The sequence below is a fragment of the Punica granatum genome, chromosome 7, assembly GCF_007655135.1.
Source record: "Punica granatum isolate Tunisia-2019 chromosome 7, ASM765513v2, whole genome shotgun sequence".
NCBI classification, from domain to species: Eukaryota; Viridiplantae; Streptophyta; class Magnoliopsida; order Myrtales; family Lythraceae; genus Punica; species Punica granatum.
In genome coordinates, this window is record NC_045133.1 from 23,195,986 (window position 1) to 23,217,549 (window position 21,564).

The 21,564-nt window shown below is 37.9% G+C and overlaps 2 protein-coding genes across 3 annotated transcripts; one reads left to right on the forward strand and one right to left on the reverse strand.

The window, feature by feature from the left end:
* The first annotated feature begins 3,491 nt into the window (after window positions 1–3,491).
* On the forward strand, window positions 3,492–6,062 carry LOC116212978 (mannose-P-dolichol utilization defect 1 protein homolog 2-like). Of its 2 annotated transcripts, none has more exons than XM_031547760.1 (8): window positions 3,492–3,879; window positions 4,441–4,594; window positions 4,695–4,767; window positions 4,868–4,934; window positions 5,033–5,092; window positions 5,344–5,404; window positions 5,497–5,519; window positions 5,675–6,062. In XM_031547760.1, the coding sequence occupies exons 1-8, from the start codon at window positions 3,730–3,732 to the stop codon at window positions 5,690–5,692; spliced, it is 606 nt and encodes a 201-aa protein (XP_031403620.1). In that variant the 5' UTR covers window positions 3,492–3,729; the 3' UTR covers window positions 5,693–6,062. The 2 variants fall into 2 exon arrangements, with proteins under 2 accessions (XP_031403620.1, XP_031403619.1); XM_031547759.1 differs by having other exon boundaries at window positions 3,501–3,879; window positions 5,497–5,538.
* A 1,836-nt stretch (window positions 6,063–7,898) lies between these two features.
* Window positions 7,899–9,900, reverse strand: LOC116214704 (F-box protein At1g47056-like). The gene has a single exon (XM_031550127.1). The coding sequence runs from the start codon at window positions 9,686–9,688 to the stop codon at window positions 8,054–8,056; it is 1,635 nt and encodes a 544-aa protein (XP_031405987.1). The 5' UTR covers window positions 9,689–9,900; the 3' UTR covers window positions 7,899–8,053.
* Window positions 9,901–21,564: the final 11,664 nt, after the last annotated feature.

A 21,564-nucleotide genomic window follows, 5' to 3' on the forward strand; every position in this document is an offset into this window, starting at 1 on the left:
TAAAAATAAGCATTATAGATCTTTTTTTCAATATTTATCAATATCACATATCATTATGTATTTTTTACTCTTGAAATGAATAACACAAAAATAAATTATATTTTTTAAAATTTTTCACTAAATCCGCCAAAAAACTATTTGAACATTTCAAAATTTAATTTATAAAATATTAACTAATTATTTATTGAACATTATTATTGAAAAAATAAAATGAGGATGTCTGTGCAATGCACGAGTGACATGATTAGTTATTTTATAAATTTATTTATGGATTAATTATACAAGTCAAAGCCTAAGACCCAATGATGAGTGGTTAGGATACTCAAGATAAGAGTTGAAGAGGTCGGATTCTCATCAAATTTTACAATTTTTAGAATGAAATTGCTGATATATCAATCAATACGACTTGTTTTTCCCACTATCCTAATAGGAGACAACAAATGAGTTGAGGGGGAGGACATGTAATGAACAATTATACATATACATATATATATATATATATAGATATGCCGATATTAGAAGAAAGGTCCCCAACAATTTCCCTTTACTTGAATAAATTTACAATTGTTGTTATTCCGGCGTTACATGGCAATATTTTATTTGCCACTACACCGATGACTGAATGATTATTTGAAAAAAAGTAATTTAGAATCAATAATAATATACTATTAGGTATGTAAATATTCTCATTAAGAAATTTTCTTGGAAAAGTTCGATCAGTCTTTACATATTTTTATCACTCTTTTGAAATTAATAATTTTTTTCATGTCGAAAATTTTCTTTTACAAATTTCCACCCAAAAAGAATTTATTGAATTACAAAATTTATTTTCTATTCATCTTCATATAGTTTGAAATTAACGTGAATTTTTTTGACATTTTTCCCTCCTTTTTAAGAATTTAATCTTTTATTTGACCTATAACATGATAATCCCCAACGAATCTCACAGTTTAATTATCTTATTAAGAAAATTTCTTAGAAAAGCATTTTCTTTTGCTTCCTAAAATCTTCAATTGATCAAAGGTTCGATTTAGATCAATTTTAATTTTCTTTCCTCAGCCTTATCATTTATGTTTTCCATTTTGTCATCATAAATTCTCATCCCTTATTTATAATTAATAATTTTTTACGTGTCAAGTGATTTATGTTATGGATTTCCACCAAAAAAGAATTTATTGAGAGTTTTGGAAAAATCAAAAACATTATTAGGCCTAATTAGATAAAAATCCATATATATATACACAATAATAAAACCCGAGCCAATTCATAGGAAGACATCACATATGACGAGTCTACACTTTGGTTGAGTGACTTTTTGAGTCACGGCCTATGAAAATGTGATAAATGACACAATGTTGTGGTTCTACATCATTCATAAAATTCAAAAAGTCTTCTAACTTACGAAGTTGAAAAGTCACTAATACACGGGATTCTAAAAATCCTCTAATTCATAACTCAAAGAAGTTGAAAAGTGTCCAGCTTAGGAAAATTCAAAATTCTATAACTAGTAGACATATATCTCTTTGTTATTACTAGATGAAAATATAGTCTCTCTGGATTTTCGTAATTGCCGACCCACTACTATAAGATTTCCCAAGACCTTTTTACCAAAGAAGATTGGTAGCAGAGAAGTTCTTGACAACTTTAAGGTAATAAGATTAGGATTTGCTCTCCTCCAGTTGAAGGTTGCTTTTGTAGGGAAAAGTGACATGCAGGAAATCGGCTTCTCCAATTGTTGTTGGTACATTTCATTTTTTGAGTTTGTAATATTCTGATAAAATTGAGGTGATTCATGATGTTCTTATTGAATTCAAGCGATATTCTAATTGCATATATAGTTGTTGTGTGATCGAAACAATACGAAATATCTTTCAGTTATTTGTTGATATTATTGATGTATTATTGCACCATTATGTTCAAGTGATAACGTAATTTAAATTTCATAGATGGTATTGAATTAATTGTGAAATTTCAATTATGCATCCTATATAAACATAATTTTATAGGTTAGATTGTATCTGAAGAGGAGCTACATTGGTAAAATACTATTCCAATTCTCATATAAGCAATCATAATTATATATTAATCTAACATTTCTAATAATAAAAATTGTTGAGAGTTAATCCCACACCGAAAAATAGAATATAAAAGTATGGGTTTAGAAGAGATTGGGTTTTACAACCTATCAGCTTGAACTTTTGCGTTGAAAATGAGCTAAATCGCTTATAGGCTCAATGGTCCAAATAACTTATAGGCCCAGTGAAATTTTTCATGGAATTAGAGCGGATTATACATCTACACACTTGAGTGGATTGACGCCACGCCGAGTCTCTTGCTGACTTCTGATAGTTCAGTCCTAGCTCGTAGTTAGTTCTTGACAGCGGGTTCTTCGGGTCCACGTGGCACATGTAGCTGAAATGTTAAAACCACACGTTGTCACGTGAGGGCGAGTACCAAGAGTTAATCCCACATGGAAAAATAGAATAGAAATGAGTAAAATCGCTTATAGACTCACTGATCCCAATAGCATATAGGCCCGGTGAAATTTTACAATTATCGATTATTTTGTTGTCACCATATAATGCACAGGCCCTTCATCTACTATATTTAATAAGGAGAGTCGAAGAGACAATCGATTACGAGTAAGGGTTTCCTCAAAACACCTATTGTAGAAGCTCATCCTTACACGAAGGAAATGCTCTCATGAGTGTAGTCTGAATTCCTTAACAAATATAAATTATTCCGAATTTCGATTGCTCGAAACTTGACTTTGTACAGTTAATGAAGGGTTATGTTTGTCCAATACGCATGTGCTAGTATGAAATTGTAAATCTTCCGATCAATTTCACATGCCTTAATATAATATGAGTTAATTTTCCTTTTTCACTCCTCCAAGTTCCAATTCCAAAATAAATAAAAGAAAAAGAAACAAGGAAATCCCATTGTTTGAGATTTGTGATGGGAATTAGTCCATTTTATACGCATGTGGCATGTGCTAATATGAAATTTCTCCAATCAACTCGCACGCCTTAATGTAGCATGAGTTCATTTCCTTCTTCATCAATTCCAAGTTTCAAATAAATAAATAAATACATAAAAAGAAGATCTCACTTATTAAAATTGTTGAGATTTCAACTCATTATGAGTAATGCTATTTCCCCTATTTCCTCCCGTTAATACGCAGCCGAAGTATCCTCCTGTAAGATAACATGTCGTATATTACGATCATAATGCTTGTCGAACATTAACTTGTTTGGGATTGCGGGTTATGGTTTCCCATCCTATCCTCATTGCTCTTCAAAGGAAGCAATGCTCTTCTGTGATAAAGAAAAGAAGCGGTCCTCATTATTTTTATTGCCAATAAATTTTACTTTAGCTACTAAGCAAAAATATTCGATTTCATTCTTAATCAAACAAAATATTCAATTTCTCTTCATGCCAAGATAAAATTAATGCAAGTGTCATGAATGGGAAAAGAAGAGAAGACACGAACTCATATTTTACATATTCTATAAAGGCAATGTGAAGTTGATTGCTGAAATTGCAATTTCTTATTTAGCACATGCGACATGCGTATTGAACTCGAGCAATCCCACCAGCGGTGACAAAAGTATCTTTCCTCGTCATCCTATCCTGGGAAAAGGGGTGACTTTGAAGAGGATTCTCAGAGCGTTTTCGACGCCATTGCTGCCATTTTCTTGATCCCTTTGACTGGGTGCTTCAGGGAAAATGGAGATCGTCGGCATAGATTTCGGTTGCGCATTTGGGTCTCTGCGGGACGGCAGAATCCCCGACACCGATGACTGTCTGCTTCCGCTGCTGTCGAAGCTCCTTGGCTACTGGGTCGTCGCCACCTCCGCCACCGTCAAAGTCCCCCAGGTCAGTTTCCCTTTTCTCATACCCGGCTGAAAATTGTCGTTCCTTGGTTGTCCGTTGCCATCCTTGCTTCTGCATTTGCCCAGTTGACCTTTTCACTGATCATTTGGAGGGAATTTATCTTCGGAGGGCTTAAGAATTGCTGTTGGTACATAATGATTTCTAATTGTATGTGCATGTTTCTGGGGCTGGAGGAGATGGAATTTTGCTGAAAGGTTTGACCTTTACAGTGGAATTTTCGTGGCGGGGTTGAGTTTGCTAGCTGTTTTTTTCTGAGAAAAGGACTAAAAAGATTCACATGAAAGAAAAGAATCGTTTCCAGTGAAGTTACACTGTGCTTCTGTTGGCTATCGCTGTCAGCAGCAAACATTTTGCTCTGACCCGAATGAAATGGGTGCCTAATCTGCTCTTCGAGTGAAGTTACACTCTTTGATGATTGAACATTTCTAGAAGTAGCGGCATCCCGATGACTGAAGTATATTTGAACAGCTTGCAGTTTATATGCAATGCACCTGTGCTGGTTATTACTGTTAAAACTGCTCTTCCACGGTTTCTGGACTGCAGATTATGAAAATCTTGAAGAATAGGAGTGTGGCGGGGCTCAGTATGCTAGCATTCGAGCTCGATGTAGTTGGTTATACTATTGCTCTATCTTACTGTCTCCACAAAGGGCTCCCCTTTTCAGCTTACGGCGAATTGGCATTTCTTCTACTCCAATGTAAGCCCAGTTTTGTCTCCTCCTTCTATTTCCCTTCGTAAGAATTAGAGAAACTCGCTGATTGCTTCCATTCTTTTCTGTCCCTTCTGAGTCCACACAGCTATAATATTGGTTGCTGTGATATACTACTACTCACAACCTGTTGGGACGAAGACATGGATTAAACCACTGATGTATCCTTCTTGCTTGCACCACTGTTTGATTTTAGACGTGCTTGGAGTCAACTGCTTCAGTGGATTGCCAGATTTTCTCCTTGATTTTATGGATTTGCAGATACTGTGCAATAGCACCGACCATTTTAGCTGGAAAAGTTGATCCTTTCCTTTTTGAAGCTCTATATGTGAGTTGTGAGCAACAGAGCATTCTCCTTTCTTTTTCTCATGAGACTTGTATCTCTTCTGATGGGAGGCTTGGTCATCAAAAACGACCATCTTGCAGGCATGTCAGCATGCTATATTTTTCTTTGCCAGGGTTCCACAAATATGGAAGAACTTCAGGGTAAGCGGAAAATGGATATTGAGCTCTTTTCCATGGTTTGAGGATATCTTGTTTTCTCCGCCTTTGCCTACTAGCAGGATCACTGTGGACGTTTTAAGTTCTAGAATATGCAATGGGATTATGAATTGATCTGCAATTACTCTATGTACTCTCACAAAACTGGGTCTTCCTGTTTCTTCTTTCGGCTATATCATGCAAGACAGCTTTATCTGCCTTTGCCATAATTATCAGTAATTTTGTATTTTGAGCAGAACAAAAGCACAGGGCAGCTCAGCTTTCTGACGACTTTGATGAACTTTGGAGGATCAGTAGGTAAGCTTTGTAAATTGTTTTCAACAACCTGAGCTGAACACTCTATCATGTGTTTCGTAATTTAATGATGTTTTCGTTCTTTGAATTTGCAGCAAGAGTCTTTACCAGCATCCAGGTTAAAGCGCCTACTAGCAGTATCCTTATCTTAACTCAATGAGCTTGTGCTTCGTTTCATAGTACCTCTTGCTGTTTCTGATCTTCACAAATTTATTCTAACTTCCTTGTTCGGGATGCTTATTAAGCATGTGCTTTCCTTAATCTTTCCTCCAGTTGTTTTGGGATCACTGAGAGCTACTTTGACAAATGCTACAATCCTCGGTCAGATTATTATCTACAGCAAGTGGCAACCTGGTAAGGAGAAGAAGACAAAGTAAAATTAGTCTCACAGTTTTTCACAGGACACAGATGATATCTCTACTCTAGTGCATGGTCTCAAGTCGTAAACAAGGCGACTACTCTTCAACTAGGGAGTGAGATCATTATTTCAAGGTTTGCCTTGTTTGGTTGCCCGAGTGGCAGAGTTTGATGTGTGTAACCGAACTTTGCCACACAGTTAAATGCATTAGTAATATTGTATGTTGCATCAAATTGTCTGATGACTATTGTACTTGATAATCGGTCTATATATGAGAAACGACGATGACTATTGTCTGTATTACTTTCGTATAATTTTATGGCGTGATATCAATTTTCCAGTTTTTTCCTCTTAGAACATGCTGAGGAAGTTCAACATGGATTGAATGAGCTCTTGTCAATCGAACATGCAACTGCATTTCTCCTCCACGTATAACTTATATATTCGAACCTTTATGTGACCATCTTCTTATTCCAAAAGAAGCCGTAAGGAGCATTATCCGAGGACAAAAATGCATGCTCTTTACAAAGTAGGGTCGTTACGGTAAAATACAGGATAAAAGATTAAAATCTTTGAAGGCGACCAATATAATACACGGTATACTGGAAATGACTGTGCCTGACAAAGTTGATCAGACCTGGTCATGTTCGTATCTCATGGACCTTGGGTATAATCAAAAGGTGGGCTTGACTTAAGCAAGAAAATTGCCATGAGTTTGTTGGTGTCAAATGGAAGTTTCCTGCAAGGAATATACAAAGTCTTAGATCAGCGCATGCAGCAACCAAGCAACTTTCACAGACAGGTTCGTGGAAGTTGACGCATTCTTTTCCAAGTGATTGTCCACAACATTACATTGCTTCTAGTAAAAGGAAAAGGCGAAAGCTGCAGCCAAAGGAAATGTCCATTTACATCCTACTATAGTCTTACCTAAGGAACCAATAATGTAACAGTGATGTATGGTACAGTTAGCAAATTGTATTGTCCATCAGCGGATTTTACCAACAGCATGAGTTCCAAACTCACTGAGTTACCAAGTTAATGCATGAGCGTGAATTAGTCTCGATTAATAGGTACCTCATACTTTAACCAAAAAGAAAAAGATGAAACAACGTATAGCAAAACAGAAGGTTCACTAGGACTTCGACTAGGAAAACTTAGAACCGCCTTCGAGGCATAGAGATGCTGAAACGGACTTCAATGGATTCGCAGCCATCAAGAATTGGGTTCTGCTAGCTGGGTGTGACTAGTCCAGGCCTGGTTTAACTCCGTCAAGCATCTCCAGTTCGGTTTTGGTTCTTTATACCAAGTCTGAACTCGAAAGCACCCAAGCCTAAAGAACAAGGCCAGTCTGGTTTTTCATGTTCAGTCTCCCAATTATAGGGCTGTCTCGCCAACATAGAACACGTGCGTATCGTTCAATCTGATTGTGATATCCCCAGCAAGTGTAAACCTCAGTTAGCTCAATTGTCTTGCCTTAACCATGTTTAAACCAAAAAGTGAATCATCGATGGACCAGTCTTAATCCAGCCGAGACGATCCGGGTTTGCTTTCTTTGCCCGCCCTACAAGCTCAGGCAAACTCGTGAATCTCTCTCATAGTCTTTTTGACAGAAGACCAAGCGTGAATCTCCGCGATGCCTTTTTTCATGAAAGTTTTGCTTTCTGCATTAAAGTGGGAAGTTGGAACCCCATGAATATGACATGTTGCTTTAGGAAAAAGTTTCTCTTTGCCTTTTGCTGTTGGAAAGCTGTGAAAGTACATCGACAGCGAGCAGTTTGCATGCTCACACATCCATGGCAAGCACAATCCGAATATATCGGCAGATTCATGTTTCCCTCTTCACCATTCTTCGGCAAGAAGCAATCGCTGAACATGTTCTCGTGTCGAGAGAAATCTATTGATTACAAATGAATGAGCTACGTATGCGTAGGAGAGGTTCATCCTTCATAAACGATAACATCTCGTGGAATTATATCCTAAGCTGCTAAGACAATGGCATTAATCTATCAAGTTCGGAAAACTGAGATCAGCTATACTGCTAGAATATGGATGACGTAGAAGAATCTGCATCAGTATTAGGATGAAGACCGATAGCATAGTCAGCCAAAGCGTGATAAGATCTCAATTTAGAAGTGCAAATTCCGGAAGAACAGAGTGGCAAGATTCATTTTCAAAGGAAAACAGGCAAAATGATATCGAATCATCGCATTCATAATCCGTCGTACAATGATAAACAAAGTAAGCAGTACAAAGAGGCAGCTTTTACAATTTTTTTTTTCCCCGGTGGAACCTGTTTAGGACGACATGCTTCGGGAGTGGCTGCTGTTACTGTGCGACCACCTCCGGAAAGTGCAAGCGACTAAATTCCTGCTGCTCAAAATCCCTAACCTCAACTTCAAGGACGGTGATCTCCTGGTACCACGACCGCTCGTGGATGCGATATCAGGAGCACCGGCAGCAACTACTGGAGGGAATTCGACCCCGTTTTCCTGAATTCCTCCATCGCTAGCACTTGCATCGATATTTTCTTGTTCACCGGTATCTAAATTCACCGCGAGCGATTCCCTGCTCGATCTTAACCAGTTCGCGCCCTCGGCAGTCACACTCCTGCACTTCTTCACCTTCACTTTGACCAAATTAGGGCACCCACTTGCTAAAGCTTCCATACCCTGATCTGAGACAGGGCAGCTCTTGATACAGAGCTTCTTCAGTGCGGTGCATTTAGCGGCAATGCACGATATCTCTTCATCCCCAACCGTATCGCTTCCACACAGTGCTAACCTCTCTAAGTTTTGGCAGTTCGAAGCTAACATATCCAAGCTCAGTTTGGTCGGGTCTACACCTATCAGGACCAGTTCTTGCAAATTGGGGCAATGCTTGGCGACGGCAATTAAGCCTTCATCTCCAATGCGGGTTTCCTTGAAACCATCTATGTGGAGCTTTCTCAAGAGCTTACACCGCTCGGCAATAGCGACTAGCCCTAAGTTCGTGCACTCCAGAGTCCGAACGAGGTGCAGAATCTCTAGATCTAAGCAATTGGACAAGGCAGTTAGACCGAGATCGCTCACTTGGATCCTCTCCAGATGAATCTCAACTATACTTGTAACCCTAGCTGAGATGACCTGAAAGAGCTTGTCCCAATCGCCAGAGCACTTGAAAAGTCTCAGAGTCCTCAAGTTCTTCGAGCCCACGATCAACGGACCGAAGCACTGGCCGTTGTACAGCTCCTTGAGGCAGATCGTCTTGAGCGAAGCTGAAGCGACTCCGGGTCCTATCGGCTCCGCGGCGGCACCGTCAATCAGGCCGCGCAGCCTCTTGACGGAAAGTTCTTCCAGGGATGGACAGTTTTCGAGGACTGCGTTCATTCCCCTGGATCCAAAAGCGCAAGATCCGCAGGAGAGCTTCTTCAAGCTCTGGCAGTTCTTCGCGAAGGCCGCCATGCCTGCGTCAGTCAGCTCCCGGCATGCGCGGAGCTTCAGGCGCGTGAGGTTGCGGCAGCGCAGCGAGATGGAGATGAGGGCTTCGTCGCCGATGCTAATGGATCTCCGGTCGCATTTCAGGGCGAGCTTGGTGACGGCGTCGAACCTCGAGAACAGAGAAGGGATCATAGTGATGAGATCTGACTGAGCGTTGAGGGAGAGCCTGTGGCGGCTCTGTCCCTCTATCCTGAGCCAGCGCCGGCAGACGAGAGGGCACCTCTTCCGGTCACCGGAGCCGAGGGACTGGAAAACATACGCCAAGCACTCATCGGGGAGGTTAGAGATGTAATCGGCCGACTCGGAGGCGCTGGCCGGGTCAGAGCCCTTAGCTTCCTCGGCGAGCACCGGAGAGATCAAGGCGGAGGATTTGGATTTGGACTTGGACTTCGCGCCGCAGCCGGAGGGGCCCGGGAGGGTCGGTCCTGAGGCCTTCGAGGGGGATTGGCCCATCCTAGGAGCCTGGGGGAGATGGACGGTGGCGATTTGAGGCTGAAGTTGAGTAATCCTACGCGCCGCCTCAGCGGAATAAGGAAGGAGGGAGCTGCAGAGACGCTCCGGCGGATTTTGCTGTCTGCTGCGAGATGGTCAAGTGGCGGACTTCAAATCGGATTTCATTTGCCCTTTTCTCGAGTCTTGCTGTGTTATCTTTTTCTTTTTCCTTTTCTTTCTTTTTCTCCATTAATGCAATAAGTTGTCAATCTATATGGGGCCTGTGTGACTGTGTATGTGAAATTTAAACTTATTTATTTGTTACGAATTTTTTAAATATGAATTTAGATTTCCCCTTATTTTTTTTCCAATTATAAATATAAGGAGTGACATAAGAAAATAAAATAAAATAAAATTAATTAATAAAGAAGATATTTGTAATCTCATCACGAAAATCGAATATGAAATCTCTTAATTACAGAACTTACATCAATGCACCCATCCACTTTCCCGATTTTCCCATAATTTTGTTTTGGCAGGAAAAAGCTCTTTGCATTAGTTAACCAACATCAGAAACAAGTCTGGGAAAGATATTATCCTTACATCATCTCTAAATAGCGATTTTTTCATAAGTAGAATAAGAGAAATAGAGCAAAAATTATGAAAAATTCAATAATGATCATACACGGCATGAGGAAATAACAAATAAATTATAAATATATATATCTATATATATTAGATAGGTGAATTTTGGTCGCGCAAATTAGTGATGTAATAACTAATAATAGTAATAGTAATCTCATTGGTTCATAGTTCGTACCATATATCTGTGCAGTTGAATTGTTTAAGATTTTCGGGGAAAAAAAATACATATCATTTATTTGAAATTGTCAATAAATGCGAAATTGGGCCGCGCAGAGATCGGGCCTAAGTATTTACCTAAGGCTGCCGTCCGAATAAATTATCGAGCCCAATTTACTGTTCTTTCTTTTGTAAGTCTTTGGGCTAGTTTTTTTTTTAGTAGTATTGCTTTTTTCCCAATATAAAGTTTTAAAAAAAGATTAAATTTTTTCTCTCTCGTACACAAGGATATAGAGAAAATATTGGTTAAATATTACTCATGTAATAACCAATCAAACAGTTTATAAGTAGAAATCTATGAGAATGTTGTAGGGTCAGTTTTTCACTTACAAACACTGTTATTGAATATTACATAGTTAAGTAACAGAGTAATACTCATCGAATATTTTCTCAAAGATATGGCCTCTAGGATAAGAACATTTTCCACAATCTTGCTAGCATTCCACCAGGTAAAGAAAAAGAACTTTACGTGAATTGAGAACCTCCACTTTTTCGACGATATTGATCAACATAAAATTGTAAGTGTTAATTCAAAAATTAACAGGTTCTCATAAATCATTTGTCGCATGAATAATAGGATTTTTCATGTCAATGTTCTAAAACTATCGTGGTGGGCCGGTCTCGAAGTCAATTCTCGAGGCTCACCCTTGCCCTGGACATCCGATGAACTAGACCAAGAGCCATATGTGGCTTCCTTGTGCCGAGACCAACTAGGGGAGCCCCAGCCTTTAACGGCTCAGACCACGTTGAGCTATTACCTTTGCTCCATCTGTTCTTCCTATTTTATAAATCTAAAAAAATATTTTAAATTCACGATAATAGAGTCATTTTTTTATATTTTTTATTGGTAAACCATCTATTTGGGTCAAGAAACATACAAAAATTATAATTCTTAATATATCGATTTCATTGAATTAAATAAACAAAATTATCCCGCCTTTTCAATTCTAATTCGGTTCTATTCTTAACTATAAATCTTCTATCGAGTCTCAGTTGTATATTTTGAAGGACCAAACCTTACGTTAGGCTTTTGTTGATAATTAAGATCATTCCATGCCACAACTGCCTTCCCACTTAAACATAGAGTTTCTCGGAACAAATCTGGAGATAAACTTCCATTGTACTATATCCCAAATGTTCCCATTGTTCCAACTAAAACAAACCACATAGTAATTTAGACTAATCCCACAAGAGTTCACACCATTCGACCGATGAGGAGTTTCCGTTCGCAGCCCTCAACTCCTAGACGATTGACCATTTGCATTCCCTATACATTAATATATACCAAGATATTTCATATTTTCATAATTATTTTTTCTTGAATTTTCACAATGTATTTATATATTAGATATTTTCGAAGAGATAATTTGTTCCTTTTTTATTATTATAAAGTTCGTAAATATAATAATATCAATATAAAATAAAAACCGTAAAAAAAAAATTCGCATTATGCGCGAGTTAGATGATTAGTTGTTAAAAAAGTGTGATCCTCAGGCATCCAATTTTTTCCAAGTCGAATCAGCCACGTTTCTCTCGTTAACTTTGTTTTCTCGTTCGGGTAGAAACCCAAGCCCAAGCCCAAGCTTAGGCCCATGCATACACTCGCTATATTAGAGGCCGGCCAAGGCCTCATGGCAATTGGGCCCCCATGTGAAAGAGCTTATATCTCAAACGTAAACTCACTATCGATATTTATATTCGTGTATCAGTTAGATAAATGATTGGTGGAAAATGAGGATAATTTTACCGTCCCTTCCTTGGATAGTCGTTCGGTTCCTCTGAACTACCAGATCAATACTAACCACCCTCGGCACTGACATGATGATCTAGAGGACCGTCCAAGAATGAAAATGTAGAAATTATCGAAAAAGTGAAAGTGAAATCAGTAAAATCGTTTGTCCAATTCTCTGGCAAGAGATTTCATGGAAGCAGATGAAAAACAGAACAGGTTAGTAACACTTTAAGATCAACAACCCAAGCTTCCATTTTTCTAACCTTTGACTTTTGAGGTCCGTTCTGTTTAATGTGTTCCTCTTTTCCTTAAGGTCCCTTTCAGCGCATAGACTTTGCCATCTGATGTTTTCCCTTCCAACACAAATTTATGCCCCGAGCGGCGACCGACAGAGAACTGATAGACATATCTGCTTTAGTGGACAGCTTTTGTTTCTATTTTTATTTTAAAAAAGAGAGAGAGAGAGAGAGAAATTGATATGCATCACATCATACATGAAATTCTTAAATTCCAAGTTCGACGGGTTCGAACCAAGTCAGTCTATTGAGCGATAAAAGTATTGTAATTATAATCTTTTTTATTTACAATATTTGAATCTAAAATTTAACTTAAATTGAGTCGCATCACATAAATCGAGCCACATCGATTTTTTTTAATATAGCTTATTTTTAATGAACAATTTTTGTATAACTTCACATCACCTTTTTTGCTTGGGGCTGACTGACGGGAGTTATTGCTGCCCCCACAGGAAAATTACTCATTTAGGTTTATAGATCAATTTGTTTGTTTATATTGACCGCTACTCTCTACCTGGTCTTCTTTTAAGCTGTTTTTATTTGCAGAAAAGGGCACTTGAAATTAATCGAACCCCCTTTGAGGATTCTTTCTTGGCATTGGAAATTCTACCATCTGCCGAGGACAATGCATTATCACTCGTATATGAATGAATATTTTGTTCGTTCCAATGTATATTGTACTGTCAGGCCGTCGTAACTTCCTCGACGACTTGCACATTAATAAAAGGAATAATTTTGTTGTCACACCTATTCTAACAACTTGCAAAAGAAATTGGGGTAAGCTATATGGTTTCTGTAGTCGTGTGATGCAATAAGACCAACTGGGTCAGTCCCGTATATCAAGACTCTTGCTCCTGCCTATATATTTAATTTATATTGCTTTCCTTTTTCAAAGTGGTTGATAGGAGTAACTAATTTCATAGTGCTCAATTTTTTAATCTTCTTGACTAAAGAAATTGATAAAATAATAACATTTTTTTGTTTTAAAAAAATCATATTTTGAAATGAAATAATTCATCTCAAAACCTCTTGAGATCATTTTGGACAATGTGAAACATTCGTATAACAATGAATATGTGTTACGATAAATATAATCGATTTACGCAAGCGCACGTATCGAACAAATAATAAAGAATGAGTAGAGTATCGTTTCCATGAGAATTGATCGAGACTTTTGCTAAGTATCAGAATTAGAACAATCGGCTTTTATTTAGACAATTGATCTCTGAGGCTTTTTTAAAACTAAAATTAAGCATAAAATTGATAAAAACAATAATCCTGATGGTAATAAGATACCTAGAGCATACAACTTCCCTTAGAGCTATTCCTAATCCAATCACCCATTTCACTTACTATTGAATGATCGATTCTCTTGTTAACCTATAACTTTTTATCTTCTCGTGCGTCTTCCAATAGCTAGGAGAACGTATTCTCATGTATCATATCGACTAAACTATTCCTAGGCAACCAACTAGTGAAGACCCACTAAGATCAAACCCTCTTCGACTACCTAAGGCGATTGATTATTCTTAGTCCTCTTGCAAATTAATACCGTTTCCCAACGTGCATTAATCTTAGGCTATCTGATCCTGAACCTAAACTTAGAATCTATTTCCCAAGTTCATCTAAGTTGCTAGAACAATTTAATTGATGGTCAATCAATCAAATAGCATTAAGAACGGAATAAAATAAACACGATCAATCAATCAATAAGCAAAGAATCAAGATCATGAATTAAGGATAAACCTTAGATTCCATTGAAACCCTTGGCAAAATAGATTTAGCTCATGATAATGGAGTTCAACAACCAATAATATGAAGAAAACGTAATAGAACGCAAGAATAAAGAAGAGTTGAATGAAAACACAGCCGGTCTCAAGCTCGAGTCGTCTATGTCTTCTCTTTCGTCTCCTGTTGCTCTCCCATGTATCTCTTTCTTCCTTGGTGTCGATTCACCTCTTCACATTCAGCCAAAAGGCCTTTAAATATCTCAAAAGAATCCTTAGAAATTCTCTATATAATCCCATATATCAATTGCCTAAAAAAAAGTAAAAGAAATCTAAACAATATTATTCCTTTCTAACTCAATCTTCAAGTCTTTCCATGCCAAGAGGTCTCATAATAAATGTCTTCACGCTCAAAGATTTCCCAAAATATCTCCAAAGTATAGATGCAGCTCAGTGTAACTTGCCGCGACAATTCATTAATTTACTACAATAAATATGCAAGTCGTTACAGCAAAATCACATTTTGTTACAACAGTTTAAACTTCAAAATCGGTCACTGATTTTGCAGCAACATGTGAACTCTCTTGTTGCCATTTTCTGATTACTTGGCCTCAAAACATGATCCTTTGAGCTCCTCGAAACTCCAAGTGACAATGCTACCAAGATCAAGCACGACATCAATAGCAAATTATTCATATAAATACTCAAAAACCAACTAGAAATTATTCAAAAAGTACCTAGACCTACTAAATCCGAATTAGCACTAAAACTAACCTAAGAAACGACTAATTCGAAGTCCTAACATGCAAATATACCCCAAAATGTGGTCATTTAACTCCGTTTTTACCGAGTTATCAATATGTTTCTATTTGAGAGAAAATGCTCTTAAACTGTAGAAATTTATCGCAGGAAAAATATATATGTTTCTATTTTGTGAGTGGTTAGTTGATTTTTTTGAATTGTCATATACTTAAAAATGAAAAACGACTACTTACCTAAAAGTTTAGAGGAACCAAAAAACTATAGTACTAATCTAACAGTTCAGAGGAATTAAAAGGATGGTTCAGAGAAGGTATATGAAATGCTAGTAAAATATTTCTTCAAACATGGGATGTGCGGTGTAGTAGCGAGCCAATAGTCAAACTAGGGTCGAGAGACAAGGCACTCCCAAATTTGTATGCATGTGGAGACGAGACATAGCAATGATTAAAAGTGGAAATGCCCACTTTATTGACTTGAGGAATTCTTTCTTTTTGTGGCTTGTTGTGATGATCTCATTTTCCCTTACGAGGAGGAACTCTGCTTGTCCTAAGCTAATGCTAAATTCCTGTCACCCATCATTATACCAAGAAATACAATAATTCACTTTTCTTTTATTATATATACATGTGGAAATATATAAGTGCATTATGTTCCTGGCTGACTATTCTTTTGACTAATTCTGCTCTCTGAAGGAAATGGGAAAGGAAACCCAAGCATGCTCACTCAGGGGAGGGAAGGGAGCAAGTTTCGATTTTGGATTTCTGCCGAGGAATGGGAATGATGTCCCCTCCTCTCTCGTATGATTGTGTCCCAAGATGAGTGCGACTCGACTACCGAGGCCTTTCGTCTTAAGAAATTTAAGCGGCTGGATCGAATTATAAATATTAGTTAATAAAAGATACATATGTTTTAAGTTAAGTTTACTTTTAATTATCGAGAATTGAAAATGCCGGTCGGATCAAAGCTCGTCAGAAAATATGGATTTGTTAATGTGACATTTCCTGAAATCTATCTTATAATTTTCTTACTGCACCACAATATCTTAGTACTAGGGTAGTGTATCTTATCTAGTTAAAGTAAAGTGGTTTATTACATAAGACTCATCAATTCCATTAATTCTCTATTTGTGTGTTTGCTCAGTCTAAAACCAGACCCACGGTGGAAAACATCAGTATATGTTGTCTTGTGGGAAAGAGTTGATTCGATGGGTCAAAATCGCATTCATAGTGGCCCGAAAGTGTGGAAACTAATATTTTTGGAAGCGGTATAATATTGTATATTTCATATCGAGCCTTGGTCCATCTACCAAGCTGCATTAAGGAAAACCTAAAACCTTTCATGTTATGATTATGATTTACATCATTTTAACATGTGGTCGTGATAAAAACTGGACTAATGCGAAAATTATTAGTCTCTTAAATATGAAAGAAACATCGATAGTACAGAAGAAATTTAGATCTCGTCAGAAACAAGGAGGAATTATATATGATTGGTAAGCATCATCGAGATGAAGGAATTTGACAATTGCCAATGTCAAAATCTTTCTCATGTGAAACGATCATTAATAGAGTAATTAAAGTTAAATGCAGTACTGAGGATTTTGCGAAGGTCAACTCCTTTAATCATCCATTTATCTATCCGAGGTTTTGCTCTCACTCGGACAGAGTACCCACACCAAACCCCAAGTAGTTGCACCCAATAATGTAAAAAAAAATGTTTTTTTTTGTTTTTGTTTTTTTTTTTCACAGCAGTTGGCACTGCAATTATTTCTCAAGACAAACATTATCATGAGATTATTACCGGTCATCTTTCTTTTGCGGGCCCAAGGTCCTCCACCCAGCTGGAAAGTGGGCCCACCAGCCTCTTCCACGTGGCATAATCATGCCCCCCCTTAATCTCCAGATGTCCTTCGTAAATCAAATCCAACCCATTTTAAAGAACCTTTCATACCTTACCGGTCGAGATTATTGAACTTCAGAAATATCATGTGATATTTATAGGAAAAAAATCTAAAAGAAAAAGAAAATGTTTTATTGACAATATGTAATCGGAAGGTTTATGAGTGGAATAAAAGATATGATTTTGAAAAATGAAAAATTCTAAGAGAGAGAAAGTAGAGCGTAGAAACACTTGTAGTCCGGGAAATCTCGATCAAATATGAGGAGAGTTAAGGATGACGATAATAATATCATGATGTTCCCTCCCGTCATACAAGATGACTCAAGATCCTCCATGCTAACAGAAGAACGAGAATCATCTGCATCCAAGGTCTCTACATTTTAGTGCATTAAGTGTTGGAAAAGTAGATTGTAAATTTATTGGGCTTGTCATTGGTGAATTACTTAGTGTAATTCATACACACTTGGATAAAGACAAGGTTTCGGAGTAAATGTGACCTCGTATCACATTCTGAGAAATTGTCCCAACAGTAACTGTAAATTGTGCGCACAAACGAGTTTCATATTACGATTTGAGAGCGAGAGTGACGGTTGTTCTTTCAGTAACGCCCAAGACTATTCGAACACTGAAAAGATTCCTTTGTGAGACTGATTTTAACAAAAAGAGCACGCCCTAAACGAAGATAAGCAAAAAATAGACACTTTGTTGTTGGCCATTAATCATTATAAATTAAAGACTCTTGTGCCAGAAGTGATTATCTAAATTATTCGAAATAATTCCAATATCGAGTGAGAGAATTATGGAGTTTTTCGAGTTTGCTAGCTAGTGGAAAAACTCATAAGGTTTCGTTGTATCTCAAGTGAACCTTTGCCTTAACACTCTAGCAACTTTCAATGAGGACGAATGGCTCTCTTTGGAAAGCGTCACTCATGCCTCAAAGTCTATCATCAAAGTTTGTGTTTGTGTTTGTGTTCTTCTTCGACCGTTTCCAAAGTTTGTCTTCTCCGACTCCGAATATGGTTTTCCATCGTCTCAGAATCAATCATCTAGAGGTGTTATCCCTCAAATTAGGGTCCCTGAATTGATATGACTCAAAAGCCGGTGTGATCATCTGAAGCAACAACTTAGAGGCCTAGTTGTTGGATCCACTTATAATAAGGTGCATCCCATGGTCGTGTTAGTACATCGATGTAATGACTCCAACCGAACAAGTGAGTATGAATTGTATTTCTTTCTTATATATATCTGGGGGTTGCATTGTAATTGTATGGCTGAGATATCAAGATCCATGGAGATGAAGTGGTCCCATCATCAGCTCCACAGTACGAGGTACTATGGATTGGTGCATGGGACTGGGGATGGACTGGATGGAGTGGGCAATTGATACAAAGAGCTTTGCTTTCTTTATACTCTCTGTTCTTTCTTCCCCTTCCCTCCCTCCCCGACTGTGACCAATGAGCTTAGCCCCCCTCTTTATGATCCTTTCTTTCTTTGAATCCACACACCCAAAAAACAAAACAAAAAAAAGGCAAAGAACAAACACACTCACTCCCTCTGACTTTGACTGTAATCATCATGGAACAGCTGTGATCTTTCCTAGAGGACTATATAACAAACTACAGCATGATTCATCCAAAAAAGGAAGCCAAAAAAAAAAAAACAAAACAAAACAAGACAAAGAAAAGGCTAAAATTCTTACTACATGCATCTATATATTCTATCTATGCCCACTTTACTCTTTGAATAGGCAGCATGCAAGATGAACACACATTGCTTGATAATAATAGGAAACTACGTGCTTCACCCGGGTCGGGTACATACGACGGCATAGTTCCTGAGCTGTTGGATCTATTTTCAAGGTGGAGGTCTAATGCGTGAAATATTACTCAGCTGTGCATATACAGTTTAGTGCACTGGAGATTTTCAATCAGTGACAGTTTATTAGTACAAGATGGCGACGGCAAACATTAGAATGATCAGGAACATATCAATTGTATAGTGTCATACTGACAGAGATATCTTACAAAACCAACTTATGAAAAATGTTCAACCGGACCGGAGAAATTCTAGCTCGGGACCATTACTTTTAATTGACATCAAGGGCCGAGGTCGATTCGAGCATTAGATTCCTAGCAGATCATATATAGCTACCAAGTTCCAATTGAAAATTTCAACTAGTTAATAGACCTACGAGAGAAAAAGATCATCTAAAGGAGACAACACTGTCCCAAAACAAGGCAAGAAACAGTGACCCAAGCAATCAATTCCTGCGATTAGGTGGAAAATTCAATTGGCTTGAAATTTGTATGAGCACAACGCTGTATGTATATACACGCACGCACACGCAAAATTTTCAAAAGAAAAGTACATACAGGACGTACAAAGAATGAAAACGGAAGACTTTTTATTTTTGTGCACGGCCGATATTCAAAAATTCAATGAGTCCCGACTAATTTAGTTCGATTGGAGTCGACTTCAAATTCTTCAAATTTAAATTTTTACGATCAAAAAACATTCAAATTTAAGATTTTATTTAAGAAAACAAGACGAATTGATTGAATCAAATCGAATTGATTGCTTATTTGGTTATTTGTTAACAACCACAATTTTTTTTATAAAAAATTCTATAATATCAACTGCCTGCCAGTGGCAGCACTGATAAGTTCATTTTTATATAGGCTGGCTGTCTCTTCTGAGTTCTCACCACCGATCTCTCTCTCAATCTTCTCCCATTTCTTTATATATCTCTCTAGGCCTCTAGAGAGAGAAACAGAGCAGCTTTGTTCTTCTTCTTCTTCTTGGAGATTGGAGCCCGTGAGGCGTATGGCGACGAAAGCAAAAGGGAAAAATAAAAGAAAGAGGAAAAAATAAAAGAAAAAGAAAAAAAAAATAGAAGGAGAGAGGGGCGGCAGAGGCAGTACGTAGTAATGGGGTAAAGTAAATAGTAATGGCAGTGGGTGTAAGCACGAAGCAGAGGAAGGCATGCACGCGTCCCTGTTCACTGCAATATATACGTACCAACGTACACTACGCATTATGTACACTTGCGGTTGCATTCGCGCTTTCCGGTTGACTCGGTCCAACAATGACCTCTCCCTTTCCCTTTCCCCGCCCCTCTCCCTCTCGTTGGGTGCGTTCCAGTGGAATGGTATGGAAATGAATTAATAATACCTTGTATTAAGTTTGGCATTTCATAGTTACGGTTTATTCTTCGTGTACTGCACTGTTTGTGTCTGTCGCATGTAATTCCATATCGGTTATGCGAGGGGAGATCTAAAAATTTATTTGTAATGCCCAATAATCTCATTAATGACTAATACTTTTGAGTGACGAGTCTGTACCGTGATATTACCTATAATATCAGAGCTACCGTAGCTTACAACCATGAGAGATCATAGGTTGTATATCGGGCTGTCCATGAGCCTGAATCGGTGGGATATGTTTGGAGGACATTGGGGCTAAGAGACCGGGTGTGGGGAAGTTCATTGTGTCTCGTAACCCTACATTGATTGTGGTGTTAGACTATCTACAGCGCGGGTCTTCACTCTCGTCTCTGACGCCGCGTCGAATCGTCAGAGACGTGGTGGAGAGACGCCCCGTGCTGTGGCATCTCTCAAACGAGAAACCATTGGGCGGCTACCGAGTGACGGCCCTTGAGACTCACGCGACAACTTTCGCTTCTTTTTCTTTTTTCTTTTAAAAATTTAAACTGTGAGACTCATTTTAGAGATTCAAAAATAGAAATTATAGTTAAAGTGGTGAATTTCTATTTTTGTTGAGTATATCTCTTAATGAAGTGGTAATTATGTGACAATGAGTGACCCACTTCAAAGACTCAAATAAGGGATTATGGCTGGAGATGGTATTACAATGTCTGTGTATTGTCAGATTACGGTGTTACATCTATGCGTCTTTTTTTTAATTGGTTTTCTTTTGTATTGATAGCATTGTGAGATGCGTCAGGTGGCAACAGAAGAGATAGAACAAGATGAAGATGATTACAGCGTGAAAATGGGGTAGAGATGGGCCGAACTCTTATGACTTAGAAGAGAACTATAGGATTATTAGATGTGCGTAAATGTATGAAGTATATATGTTCAAACTGCGATGAATGAAATTTTCTGGGATCAGTCAGCGTTTATAATCATGCGTTTGATTGTATCTCGAACTTTCCCGACCTGCAAATGGGCACATTCTATCAGTTCACAGCATAATTGATTAACAGGCAAACGTAGTGACAACATTTTGTTAGTACTATAAGATAATTAACGTAATGAAATTTTTTTATGAAGGATTGCCTTGTGTTGGATCATGAACGTCACAAAAGCCATGGTCATTCGGTCTACGCGAGTTCTTATGTTTAATTTAACACGTATTGATCCTCGACCGTTAAGATCGAATGCTACTGTGTTTGTTATAGGTATTAGTATTTCACATGCCGTCAGAAGTGCTTAATAGATTGGACGATACACGAGCTAGTTTGAGAAAGCACGGTCCAACTCGATGGCTAATTCATTTTTGTTTCCATGGTCGTCTTGTTCTGTATTTCTCGACATACGGAATAGAAAGGTAAAGGTGCCCAAATGTGTCGACATAGGAAAAGAACCAAAAGAAATTTAA

Excerpts from the sequence above, each read along its gene's own strand:
- LOC116214704 (XM_031550127.1), bottom strand. The coding sequence starts at position 9,688 with ATGGGCCAATCCCCCTCGAAGGCCTCAGGACCGACCCTCCCGGGCCCC.
- LOC116212978 (XM_031547759.1), top strand. The coding sequence starts at position 3,730 with ATGGAGATCGTCGGCATAGATTTCGGTTGCGCATTTGGGTCTCTGCGG. Across the intron at positions 3,880-4,440 it reads CCACCGTCAAAGTCCCCCAG|ATTATGAAAATCTTGAAGAA; the intron begins GTCAGTTTCCCT and ends TCTGGACTGCAG. Across the intron at positions 5,405-5,496 it reads GAACTTTGGAGGATCAGTAG|CAAGAGTCTTTACCAGCATC; the intron begins GTAAGCTTTGTA and ends TTGAATTTGCAG.